Source organism: Pipistrellus hanaki (genome assembly GCF_964339955.1).
Source record: "Pipistrellus hanaki genome assembly, chromosome: 9".
Lineage (NCBI taxonomy): Eukaryota > Metazoa > Chordata > Mammalia > Chiroptera > Vespertilionidae > Pipistrellus > Pipistrellus hanaki.
Window position 1 is genome coordinate 44,732,860 of NC_140511.1, and position 12,942 is coordinate 44,745,801.

At 36.7% G+C, this 12,942-nt stretch overlaps 2 protein-coding genes across 2 annotated transcripts; both read right to left on the reverse strand.

Annotated features, from left to right (window-relative positions):
- Window positions 1–4,431: 4,431 nt before the first annotated feature.
- On the reverse strand, window positions 4,432–5,370 carry LOC311627774 (olfactory receptor 51F1-like; the record flags this gene model as incomplete). The annotated part of the gene is made up of 1 exon (XM_084894334.1): window positions 4,432–5,370. The coding sequence occupies one exon, from the start codon at window positions 5,368–5,370 to the stop codon at window positions 4,432–4,434; it is 939 nt and encodes a 312-aa protein (XP_084750460.1).
- A 6,221-nt stretch (window positions 5,371–11,591) lies between these two features.
- LOC311627530 (olfactory receptor 51F1-like) lies at window positions 11,592–12,560 on the reverse strand (the record flags this gene model as incomplete). Its single annotated transcript, XM_084894039.1, has 1 exon — window positions 11,592–12,560. The coding sequence occupies one exon, from the start codon at window positions 12,558–12,560 to the stop codon at window positions 11,592–11,594; it is 969 nt and encodes a 322-aa protein (XP_084750165.1).
- Between the last annotated feature and the right edge of the window lie 382 nt (window positions 12,561–12,942).

Sequence of the window (12,942 nt, forward strand, 5' to 3'; positions counted from 1 at the left end):
CCTGTAAAGAATTACGCTTCAGAGTAAGATACTTTCTACCAAAACTATTTTTTGCCGTCTTTACGTAACACAAAGTTTACATCAAGGTATGATAGTTCTTCCAGTCTCCTTCTTTTTGCCCATTTGTCTTCTTTTTTGTAGTAAATGCTACTTATCGCCTTGTTGGCTACTTATCTATTTTGCCCCAATGATGTCTGCTCTATTAATCACCTTCACAACTATTTGCACATTAAGCTTTCCTGTCTGCCTTTTGGACCTTGTAGGTCCTTATGATAATTGCAGTCCCTCCTGATTTTTGGTGATTAACCACTGCTATCTGGTTTCTATTATGTCAAGGCCTCATCATATACATTCATATTCATGGGCCTGGTTCTAGGATTGCATCTCTTACTGTCATTCCTGGTCAACAGAAAAGAGCCACTTCTCAACTTCTTAGTGATGCTGGTATCACTTTCACAGCTCATTCCTAATGGCTTTGATGAATGGCGGTATCCTCTGGGCCTCTCATGGGACATACCCTAGGGTTGATTCTTGCCTTATATAATTTACCCATCCCAGCATATTCATTTTCCTCAGACATTTTAGTCAATGGGTAAAAGAATGGTTCATAAAAGGAGTGGAACTACAAATACAATGTACAGTGGTGCCTCACACAACGAACTTAATTCGTTCCAGGAGCAAGCTTGTTATGCGAAAAGCTCGTTATGTGAAACGCGTTTTCCCATAACAATACATGTTAAAAAAAATAATTCTTTCTGTAGCATAAAATATGCTAAGATGACATAAAAAAATATGCTAAGATGACATATTTTTATTTAGATACATCTAAAAACATATTTTTTTTTTTTAAAAAACACACATTTTTTTAATTTTAAGACAGACTAAGTAGAGTCTACCGAATCTTGCACATCTTCATCCATTTTCTGCTTTTTGGCCGATGGTTTCATGAAAAACCTGTCCAAAGTTCGCTGTGCGAGGCGTTCGTTATGCGAGGCACCACTGTAGACTAAAAGCAAAAGAGGCAGGCATGTGGTATCTTAGAGTGGAAAACAGCACGAGTCAAGTTAAGCTCTGGTATGAAAGAAATGGTGAGAATACAAGCCTGGTTGGAAACCTGGGTCATGAAAGAAATAAGAAAGTAATTGACTTCAAGGCTGAGAGATTTCAGTAGGTCCATCCTTCTGAGGAAAACATTTAAATTCATTTTTCCATAAATTTATTAGATGGCAGGGTACTAGATGGATCAGTTAAAGAGAGAGAACAGGCAGAGAACACAACAGATGTATATATAAATGAAAGAATCAAGACTTACATAGTGTATGAAAAATATAGTGAAAACAATGCTATGCCTTCACATGCACACACATGCTTTTTTCTTTCTTGTCGCTCTTTTTCATTTCTACTTGTGACCTATGGAATGAGCTACTCTGATCCTCAAGACTCTAGTATGAGTATCTTTTTTAAAAAAATATTTTTATTGATTTTTTTACAGAGAGGAAGAGGGAGGGATAGAGAGTTAGGAACATCGATGAGAGAGAATCATCAATCAGCTGCCTCTTGCACACCCCCTACTGGGGATGTGCCCGCAACCAAGGTACATGCCCTTGACTGGAATCGAACCTGGAACCTTTCAGTCTGCAGGCCGACGCACTATCCACTGAGCCAAACCAGTTTCGGCTATTATGAGTATCTTTTTAATGGTGTCTCCTTGAGCTACGAAATTTATTAGAATGTGAATTAAATAATTTTACCTCAAACCTACTCTACCTACTAAGCTAAGCACTAATTTATTCTCATTGAGAATTGTACCAAGTGACATGTCTGTATAGTATCCTGGACATTTTGTAAACCAGCAGTACAATTCACACTAAGCGAAGTTATCCAAGATTTTGCTTGCACTTTATGAGTCCCCAAATATATCAAAAAGATTTCTTCTTTGCCATCATCTTGTTCTCTTGCTCAGTTCTAGCTATTGTCCTCCATAGATAGAGTTTTTTCCTTTCTTTTGTGTGTGTGTGATTTATCTAGGAACACACTTCGCAATTGTAGCTCTTTAAGTACAATATCTGAAAGTAAAAGTCCCTCAACTTGCCGAAAATGCTTTGGCTCAGTGGATAGAGCGTCGGCCTGCAGGCTGAAAGGTCCCAGGTTTGATTCCGTCAGGGGCATGTGCCTTGGTTGCGGGCACATCCCCAGTAGGGGGTGTGCAAAAGGTAGCTGATCAATGATTCTCTCTCATCCATGTTTCTAATTCTCAATCCCTCTCTCTTCCTCTCTGTAAAAAAATCAATAAAATATATTTTTTTTAAAAAGTCCTTCTACTTTAATATTCTGTGTTTTTTTCTTTCTGAAGTTCCAAAGAGCTAACAGGCATGTAGAATTATCAGAACCAAAGTCTCCCACATAAAAATTCAGGAAGCACAACTACATTTCTAAACCAAATCTAATCACTTCCTTTATAAAATAGTATTGTTCAAGCAAAATACGTTTTTTAAGCAAGTAATACAAATATTGTCATCTCATTCACTTAGAAAAAACTGATGGATAACGAAAACAAAAGAAAAAAATAACAAAAGATGTGGTTGTCATATTTTTCAGTGCTAAATTTAGTTAAGACTATAAATTTTAAAACTCAGGAGAGTATTTTTCCATGAAAAATAAAATGGTGACACAATACTTACATTATTCCACAGAATTGTCAGAATGCTATTCTCCATTAACCTTTGGAACCACTTCAACTTAAATGGCAATTCAAACAAGGGGTATAATTTTGTATTATAAACTATCACAATGTTTATTGCATTATTTTAGAACTTGTCTATGTTACTACTTCACATATTAGACTTTAAGCCCTTGAGTGTAGAGGAATACGTTTTTACTTTTATTTTTTATTGCTTTTCACAAGGCCAAACATAAGGTAGACGCCCAGTCACTGGTGTGCTGGTAAACCTTGTCTCTGAAAACAAACAAGTGCCCTCTTCATTTGCAGTTTACTGATTCCCATGGTATATGCAAAATGCTGATTTCAGCTGTCTGTAAAGCATCACTGAACACAAAGTTGAGATGAGATACACACTATAGGTCCTCACAAGCTGGTGTGAGCTCCAGCACACTGTGCTGTCCCAGTGTTCATGGGATACATGGAACATCCCTCCTATTGATTAATTACTCAACTACAACAAAATTGATGCGACTCCCATCAGGTTCCTACCTCTATTTTTTCTCTGAGTTATTCTACCAATTTATTCAGTTGAGTTTTAAGCTGCCTGCCTCTTAAAATTGATATAGTTACTGTGAGTCTCTTTCCAGGAGCCAAATAGCTTAAGTCTAGCTATGAATAACTGTTTATATGCTGAAAGCAATGAATTCTTTATTTTGGCTGGTTAGGAGAGCCATGTAGGTCCTCTTTGGCATTTGTAAAATCTCTGACTTTCATGGGAAATAGTATGTGATTTTTCTGTGGAGAAGGGGTAATGGGTTTCATTAGATTCCAACTTGTGCAGAAAATGGTAAAGAGCTTATGCCCCTAACTTCCTTACATTTTACTACTACACTATCTGTTCAGTTATCCAAAGTTCCCATTTCCTGTGATGAATTACCAAATGTCCCTAATCCTTGAAGCTTTAACTATTGACAATCAAGTATAGATACTGATTGATTGCTTACTTTTTGAGCATATATGAACCTATATTTTGCTTTATTACTAATTAATGAAGAAAAACTAAAGAATACACTAAGGAAGCCATTATGACTTTTTAAACCATGATCTATAGAACTGAAGATCTAGTGTTAACCTTTAATCTCATAACATGTTTCCTAGATGCTTTTAGTCAGAGTATGCAAAACACTAGTGAAGAGCCTGGTGTCTAAGACACAAAACTCATGGATTCAGATTACACTTTGCTCTATGGATGTCTGGCCTTTGATGAATAAATGAATGTTTCTAGGCTCCAGTTTCTTCATCTTTAAAAATATTACTAATTTCATTGAGTCATTTAAAACAATAAATAGAATACAGGGGTGGTCAAAAGTAGGTTTACAGTTGTAAGTACACAAAACACAAAGCTTTTTAAATATTATTATTTATTGAACTTGCTTGTCTTTTTCAAATGTGCGACTATAAACTGATTTTTGCTTACCCCTGTATATCTCAAAAGCAGCTAACAGGGGACCGAATATAACATAATAAATGGTAATTACAACGGGATGTGATTTTCAATATTTCATTATTATATTTTCCTGTTTCCATTATTGGACTTAAAAATTTCTGAGGTATAGAATATGTATATTTGATAACTAAAAATACAAAAATGCTTATTAAATGTTGAATCAATGAATGAAATGAGAAAAGACAGGCAGTTACCTACCAGGGTTGCTTTTTACAGTGAAAGTAACTTTTATCTGGCTTTTCTTAAAATTAGTCATCTCTGTTTATTTTGCAAGAAGAAGACTAAGTATAGCCTTGCGGATCTGTTTTGTTTTCACACTATAGATGACAGGGTTGAGCACAGGGGGCAAAAGCAAGTATACATGGGCCATCATTGAATGGACCACTTTGGGGGCTGATTGGCCATAGCGATGCACCAAGGACAAGCTAATCATGGGAATGTAGAAAATGGCAACCGCCCCAATGTGAGAGACACAAGTACTAAAGACCTTGTGCCGTTCTTTGGGGGAGGCCATACTGAGCACAGAGCGAATGATCAAAATATAAGACAGGACAATGCATGGTGTATCCACTCCTGTGGTCAGAATGAGATCAATTAGTCCACAGATGTTGTTGGCCCGAGTATCTGAACATGCTAATTTAATTACATCTGGATGGTAGCAGTAAGAATGGGAAAGGATATTTGCTTTACAGAAGGAGAGGGGCTTAAGGAGCAAGAGTAGTGGCACTATTAATATTACAGTGCGTGAAATAATGAAGAGACCCATCTGAATAATTCTGGAATTAGTGAGAATAGCAGTGTACCTTAGAGGGTTACAGATTGCCACAAAGCGGTCAAAAGCCATGGCCACCAGCACCCCAGATTCTATGAAAGTAAATCCATGAAGAAAAAACATCTGGGTAATGCAGCTATCTAGACTGATTTCTCTTGCATTAAACCAGAGGATAGCTAATGTCGTTGACATTGTAGAAATAGTCAAGCCCAAGTCAGCAGTTGACAGCATGGAGAGGAAATAGTACATGGGTTCATGGAGGCTGTGCTGGGTGATGATGGCAAACAGGATCATGCTGTTCCCAGAGAGGGCAATGGCATAAAGACAGCAGAAGGGAATGGAGATCCAGGCATGGACAGACTCCAGGCCAGGAATGCCGATCAACAAGAAAGTTGGAAACTTAGAAGTGAAGTTACTGAAGATCTCCATGTTTTATAGATTTGTAGCATTTGTCTTCACAATGCTCATATCCTATAGAAATAAGAAATTATATAGCTATATAAAATAGTTAGATAAATTTTCTTTTGATTAAGAAAAGTTATCTCAAGATATCAGTAAGTACTTATTGAGAATACTCTAAATCAAACGCTATTTTATACATACATACACAGATGTGTGTTTATTGTTAAATTCAAGATCAATATGTCAATATAGTTTTATACATATCGAAATGTAATTATTTTCTATATTGACAGAACTTATAGCTCCATTAAATGGCAATATTAAATGATTAGAGACTTAGTTAAAAAATCAGTGCATTCATTTTTAATGACTTGTATGAAATGACTAATAGAAATCCACTTAAAAATATCTATTGGTCGGCAATGCTCTTGTGGATACAAATCTCAGATTTTTGCTGGTAATATACATTTGGAAGCTATCATTGTATAAGTGCCATTTTAATCAAACAGTATAGATCAGTATTTCCCAAAGTGTGGTACCTGTATCCCCAGGGGTACAGGAAGAGTTTGGTGGGGATACGTGTTGCACCGGAGTTTGGTGGGGATATGCACTGCACCGTGCTTAGCTGCGCCTAATTCTACCTTCTCATGAGTACGAGGGGTACTCAGTGCTACGAAAATTATAGAAGGGGTACACATATGTCAAAAGTTTGGGAAACACTGGTAGATCAACAATCTCAGAAATTAGATTTACAAGAGATAACTGGTGAAGATGAGAAAGTTATTGGAAAGGTCTGTATACTGTAAATCAAGATGAAACTAGGCAGCTCTACAGGAACATTAAAATCAGGAGGACAGTGTCATGACTGGGTTTTGTATGCACGTCTGTGTTAAACTGCTTCAGAGGTCAAGTCTTCTAAAGATTAAAATCTTCAAATACATCTGAGGACACAGTAGTGATCCTAGAAAGAACATAGCTGAAGTCCAAGACATGCCCTAGTTGGTTTGGCTCAGTGGATAGAGCATAAGCCTGTGATTGTAGGATTCTTGATTCCCGTCAAGGCACATGCCTGGATTGTGGGCTCGATCTCCAGTGTTGGGGGCATGCAGAAGGCAGCCAAACAAAGATTCTCTTTCATCATTGATGTTTTTATCTCTCTCTCCCTCTCCCTCTCTGAAATCAATATATATATATCAATATATATATATATATATACACACACACACACACACGCACACACACACACTGAGTGGCCAGATTATTATGATCTCTGAATACATAATAATATGGCTACTCTGAATACATAATAATATGGCCACTCAGTGCGCATGCATATATATATATATATATATATATATATATATATATATATATATATATATATATAATATTAGAGGCCTGGTGCATGAATTTGTGCATGGGTAGGTCTGGCCACCTGGCCAGCCTGTCCAGGGGGAGGGGATATGAGCGGTTTGCCAGCTTGCCTGCTGGTCTAACTTCTGGTCGAGGGGACAACTTGCATATTAGCCTTTTGTTATATAGGATATACACTGAGTGGCCAGATTTTTATGTGTTCAGAGATCATAATAATCTGGCCACTCAGTGCATATATATCTGTATGCTAAGAATCTGCCTCAGAGACCTGAAGAATGAGTAGAAAAACAAGTAGTGGAGGCACAGTGTCTAGTATTTTTGAAACTTATCAGTGAAGGCAGAGAAGGAGAAAAATAAACAATGACCAAAGAAGACTGTAAGGGGAATGTAAGATTTTTGTAAGAATGGAAAGACCTTGACAAATGAACATATTTATAAACTGATGTCAAAGATACATACACTACATAGTAAGAAACCGAAAATATGGAATGCTAGGGATTAATTGATGTAGAAAATCACTGAATACCGTAGTGGGTGATTGAATAAGCAGCATGATGATAATTAGCTCTAAAAAAGATGAGGATTCTCATTTCTAGTAAGTGCTAGTTGGTGGAGGGTTAGAAGAGGGAAATATCACCAAGTGCAATTTCCCCCCCCACAATAGTTTTTATTGTGATCAAATAACCAAAAAATATTTTACCATCAACCATTTTTAGATGTGTAGTTCAGTGATATTAAATACATTCTTTATTTCTTTATTAAGGTATTACATATTGTCCTTATCACCCCATTGTGCACCCCCCCACATTCTTAATGTTGTGTAAACATTGCCACCATTCATCTCCATACATCTTTCATTGTATAAAACAATAACTTCTTATTTTCCCCATTCCAAACCCTTGGCAACCACAATTAACACTTTTCTCACCTCCTTACCAGCTTCATATGAGAAGAGGAACCTTTTCTGTCTTCACTAGCAGAGCAAGAACAAGTTAAGTTCTGGAGCCATGGACTTTATAATAAATTGGAATTAAGCTCTGGGGCTTTTGGCAATTTAAATTTCCCTGGAGTCATAAAAAGAGGAAAACTTTACTCTTCATCTATAAATATAGGACAATGTTGTGTAATCTCAGAAGGGTTTTAGCTACTAGCTCAAGTGACAAGTGGCCCTTAGAGACCTTTAATGCAAAGCAAATAAACCAAATTATCCATTTAAATGAATGTTTGGATCTTGCTATGTCACTGGGGAATAGAGAAGTGCATGTCATAGTCTCTGGATTATCAGTATTCTGGGAAGATAAGAAAGCAAACCAGTATTAACTGGAATAATTATGGTGACAATGAAGATGGAAGGAATATGTACCACAGTCTGCATTACTACAATGATCCATAGGAAGGATGACATCTACTCTTGAATCCATCTCTTTTCAATAACTCATTAGCTTTTCCCCAAGAAATGGATTAGTCCCTAATCAATTAAATGAGACACATTTTTCTCATGGCTGAGGTCATTGTAGGTGAATAATGAGTTATCTCATGCCAGTGTTCTTGCTCTCATACTTAATATTTCCCTATGGTAATGTAACATCCTGGACACAAGGGGGATTTTGGCTAACCTTATTCAAAAAGTTGGTTGTGTACCTTGGGTAGTTGAGTAACAGATGCAGATTAGTTTATAGACCTAGCAATTCTATATTCATATGAAAAGACAAGATACATACCCAAATATTATGTTTCCCTTTATAAGGAAGTCTCACGTTGGCAAAGAGTCTTGCATTTGTCCAGATACCAAATAAATAATAAAGTGTTCTCTATTTGGCTATTTTTCCTTAATTTATATTTGGCTTTTTTCTCTTCCTGTGCTTCCTTGCATGAGAACACTTAATGGCAGAGTGGAGTGTTCAATTCAAGCTTTATAACTCTATCAGAAACCCCTATCACATGTCTGGACTGATACCTCTACAACAAAAATGAACTATGAAAAAATAATTGTGTGAAATGGCATATTTTAGGGGATTGCAGATAGCAACAAACCGGTTGAAATCCATGGCCAAAAGCAAAGTGGATTCCATAAGGGTAAATCCATGCAGAAAGAACAGTTGTATAATGCTGGCATCTAGGCTGATGGTCCTGGCATTAAACCAGTGGATACCCAGGGTTGTGGGAAGAAAAGAAATAGAGATGCACATGCCAGTGGTGGAGAGTATGAAGAGGAATAGTAAATGGGCTTGTGGAATTTGGAGTCAGCGATCATGACGTAGAGTTTGTGCTGTTCTCCAAAAGGTGAACCACACAAAGAGGGAAGGGAAACCAGATGTGAAAAGCTTCTAGTCCTGGAACTCCAGCCGAAGAAAGTTGGGGGATTGGAGTTACCAATGGGTAGCACAGTGGCCGGCATGAAATAGCACTCCCCTTCAGTAAGTTCCTATAATTAAACATTTCATTGAGTTAAAGGTACTTTCTGTCAGGTATTTTGATAATTGTTTTATTTAAGTATGTTTTTTGTCATTGTGAATTCTTACCTAAAAATATTTTCCCATTGATTTTTAGAGAGAGTGGAAGGAAGGGGGAGAGACACAGAGAGAAACATCAATGTGAGAGAGACACGTTGATTAGTTGCCTTCTGCATGTGTCCAACCAGGGCCAGGATCAATCCGGCAACCGAGATATGTGCCCTTGGCAAGAATCAAACCCAGGACCCGTCTCTCTGCTGGCTGATGCTCTATCCACTGAGCCAAAGCAGCTAGGTTTAAATATGTTTTATTGATCTTTTCATTTGTATTACTTCTCACAAGGCCTACACAAGGTAGGCTCCCAGTCAATGGTTTTCTGGTAAACCAATTCACTGAGGAAAAAGTACCTTTGCAGTGCTATTTTCATGGTATCAATGCGGATTTCGAGCTGCCAATATAACATCATTGAACACATAGTTAAAAGAGATATACATAATGGTCTTTGGAAAGATGGATTTTTACTTCTCCCAGTGTTTATGGGATACATGAAACATCTCTTATTCTTTTTAATCACTTTTCCAACAGTAAAATCCAGGTTTCCATCTCAGTTTCTAGCATTTTATAAACCAAATGTTAGGCTTCATGTAGTTGCTTTGAGTCTATTTTAAGAGACCAAATATTTTAGATCTAGCTATATAGAGCTGTTTGTAGCTGAGCACCATGAATTATTTACCTCGATTCTTTGGTTGGGTAAGAGAATGGCATCATCCTTCATGACATTTGTGAAATTTCTGAAATTTTATGAAAAATAATGTGTGTATTTATATGTGATATTTTTTTTGGAAAAGGCTTCAGATTCCAAAGCGGGCCATTGACCCGAATGTCCTTACATTCTACTTCATGACTTTTCCAGTTCTCAAAAATTTCCATTTTCTCCAATGAATTAGCAAATGCACGAAACTAGTACTGGATACCGAATATGGCTTACACATAGTATTGCCATGACACATGCTATTCCTTCTATCTTTTTTTTTTTTTTTTTTTTTTTAAATATATTTTATTGATTTTTTTACAAAGAGGTAGGGAGAGAGAGAGTTAGAAACATCAAAGAGCTGCCTCCTGCACACTCCCTACTGGGGATGTGCCCACAACCAAAGTACATGCCCTTGACCAGAATCGAACCTGGGACCTTTCAGTCTCAGGTTGACGCTCTATCCACTGAGCCAAACCAGTTTTGATTTCCTTCTATCTTTTGTACTATTAATTATGAATGAGGAAAACTAGCTAAAATATACACTAAGAAAGATAAAGTTCTTACAAATGATCTTATAATAGTTTTCCTAGATGCTCTGGGCACAGTATGCAATATACTAGTGAAGAGAATGGTATGTAAGATACAGAAGGATTAAAATCTCTTTAAAAAAATATATTTTATTGATTTTTACAGAGAGGAAAAGAGAGGGATAGAGAGTTAGAATCATCGATCAGCTGCCTCTTGCACATCCTCTCTTGGGGTTGTGCTCACAACTAAGGTATAATGCCCTTGACCAGAATTGAACCTGGGACCTTTCAGTCCACAGGCTGATGCTCTATCCACTGAGCCAAACTGGCTTCGGCAGAAGGATTAAAATCTCAATCCTTCTCTGTTAGATGTCTGGCCTTTGGTGAACTAAATGTCTCTAGGCCTCAGCATCTTCATCTCTAAAATACAGGGATTGGCAAAAGTTGGTTTATAGTTGTGAGCATGTGAAACACAGAGTTTATTCTTGTATTGTTATTTATTTATTATTGTACTATTTGTATTATTTATCTTATTATTCTTTCTGTTATTATTTCATATCTTTACTTACGATTTATTTTTTTAGAAAATGATGGCTGCTAATTTAACCTACTTTTGCCCACTCCTGTATAATTAATAATTTTATATATCTCATTGAACTAATGTAGGATAAATAGAATATATCTTAAAAAGCTGTTAGTAGAGCCTGGCCAGTATGGATCAGTGGTTGAGCATTGACCTATGAACCAGGAGGTCACAGTTTGATTCTGGTCAGGGCACATTCCTACGTTGTGGGCTCATGCAGGAGACAGCTGATCAATGATTCTCTGTAATCATTGATGTTTCTATCTCTCTCCTTTTGTCTCTGAAAGAAATAAAAGCAGTATATTTTTAAAAAGCTATTAGTAGACCACACAGTATAAAATAAATACTCAGTAAATGTTAACTATTATGTATATTACTTTTATTATTATTTTCCTGCTTCCCTTATTTGGTGAACCACAAGTAATTGAGGTATATCTTATTTTATCTAATGAATTAGCAAATATAAAAAGCTTACTAAATTTTTGCTGAATAAATGAATAAAATGAGAAAAAGTAATAGTCAGTCTAATATATTCCTAACAGTGAAAGTGACTTTTATCAGATTTTTCTCAAAATTAATAATCTCTGTTTATTTTGTAAGAAGAGACTAAGTATAGCCTTGCGGATCTGTTTTGTTTTCACACTATAGATGACAGGGTTGAGCACAGGGGGCAAAAGCAAGTATACATGGGCCATCATTGAATGGACCACTTTGGGGGCTGATCGGCCATAGCGATGCACCAAGGACAAGCTAATCATGGGAATGTAGAAAATGGCAACCGCCCCAACGTGAGAGACACAAGTACTAAAGACCTTGTGCCGCTCTTTGGGGGAGGCCATACTGAGCACAGAGCGAATGATCAAAATATAAGACAGGACAATGCATGGTGTATCCACTCCTGTGGTCAGAATGAGATCAATTAATCCACAGATGTTGTTGGCCCGAGTATCTGAACATGCTAATTTAATTACATCTGGATAGTAGCAGTAAGAATGGGAAAGGATATTTGCTTTACAGAAGGAGAGGGGCTTAAGGAACAAAAGTAGTGGCACTATTACTACTAGAGTGCGTAAAATAATTAAGAGGCCTATTTGAATAATTCTGGAATTAGTGAGACTAGTAGTGTACCTTAGAGGGTTACAGATTGCCACAAAGCGGTCAAAAGCCATGGCCACCAGCACCCCAGATTCCATGACAGCAAATCCATGAAGAAAAAACATCTGGGTAATGCAGCTATCTAGACTGATTTCTCTTGCATTAAACCAGAGGATAGCTAATGTCGTTGACATTGTAGAAATAGTCAAGCCCAAGTCAGCAGTTGACAGCATGGAGAGGAAATAGTACATGGGTTCATGGAGGCTGTGCTGGGTGATGATGGCAAACAGGATCATGCTGTTCCCAGAGAGGGCAATGGCATAAAGACAGCAGAAGGGAATGGAGATCCAGACATGGACAGACTCCAGGCCAGGAATGCCGGTCAACAAGAAAGTTGGAAACGTAGAAGTGAAGTTACTGAAGATCTCCATGTTTTATAGATTTGTAGTGTTTGTCCTCACAATGCTCATAACCTATAGAAATAAGAAATTATATAGCTATATAAAATAGTTAGATAAATTTTCTTTGGGTTAGGAGAAGTATCTAAGTTCATAAATAAGTGCTCTACCATTGAGAAAACTCTAAATTGAACTCTGACATTTATCTGCACTCATATCAGATATTTAGCAAAATATATAAACATCTTAAGTCTTAAATTCAAGGAAAAGATGCTGGTATAATTTTATCCATTTTATTATTATTATTTATATATTGACATAATTTTAAGCTCCATTAGATCATTAGATTCTGTGAATAGAGACAGCCAAGAAAAACAATTACATTCAATTTTAAGTCTATAATATATGAAATGAC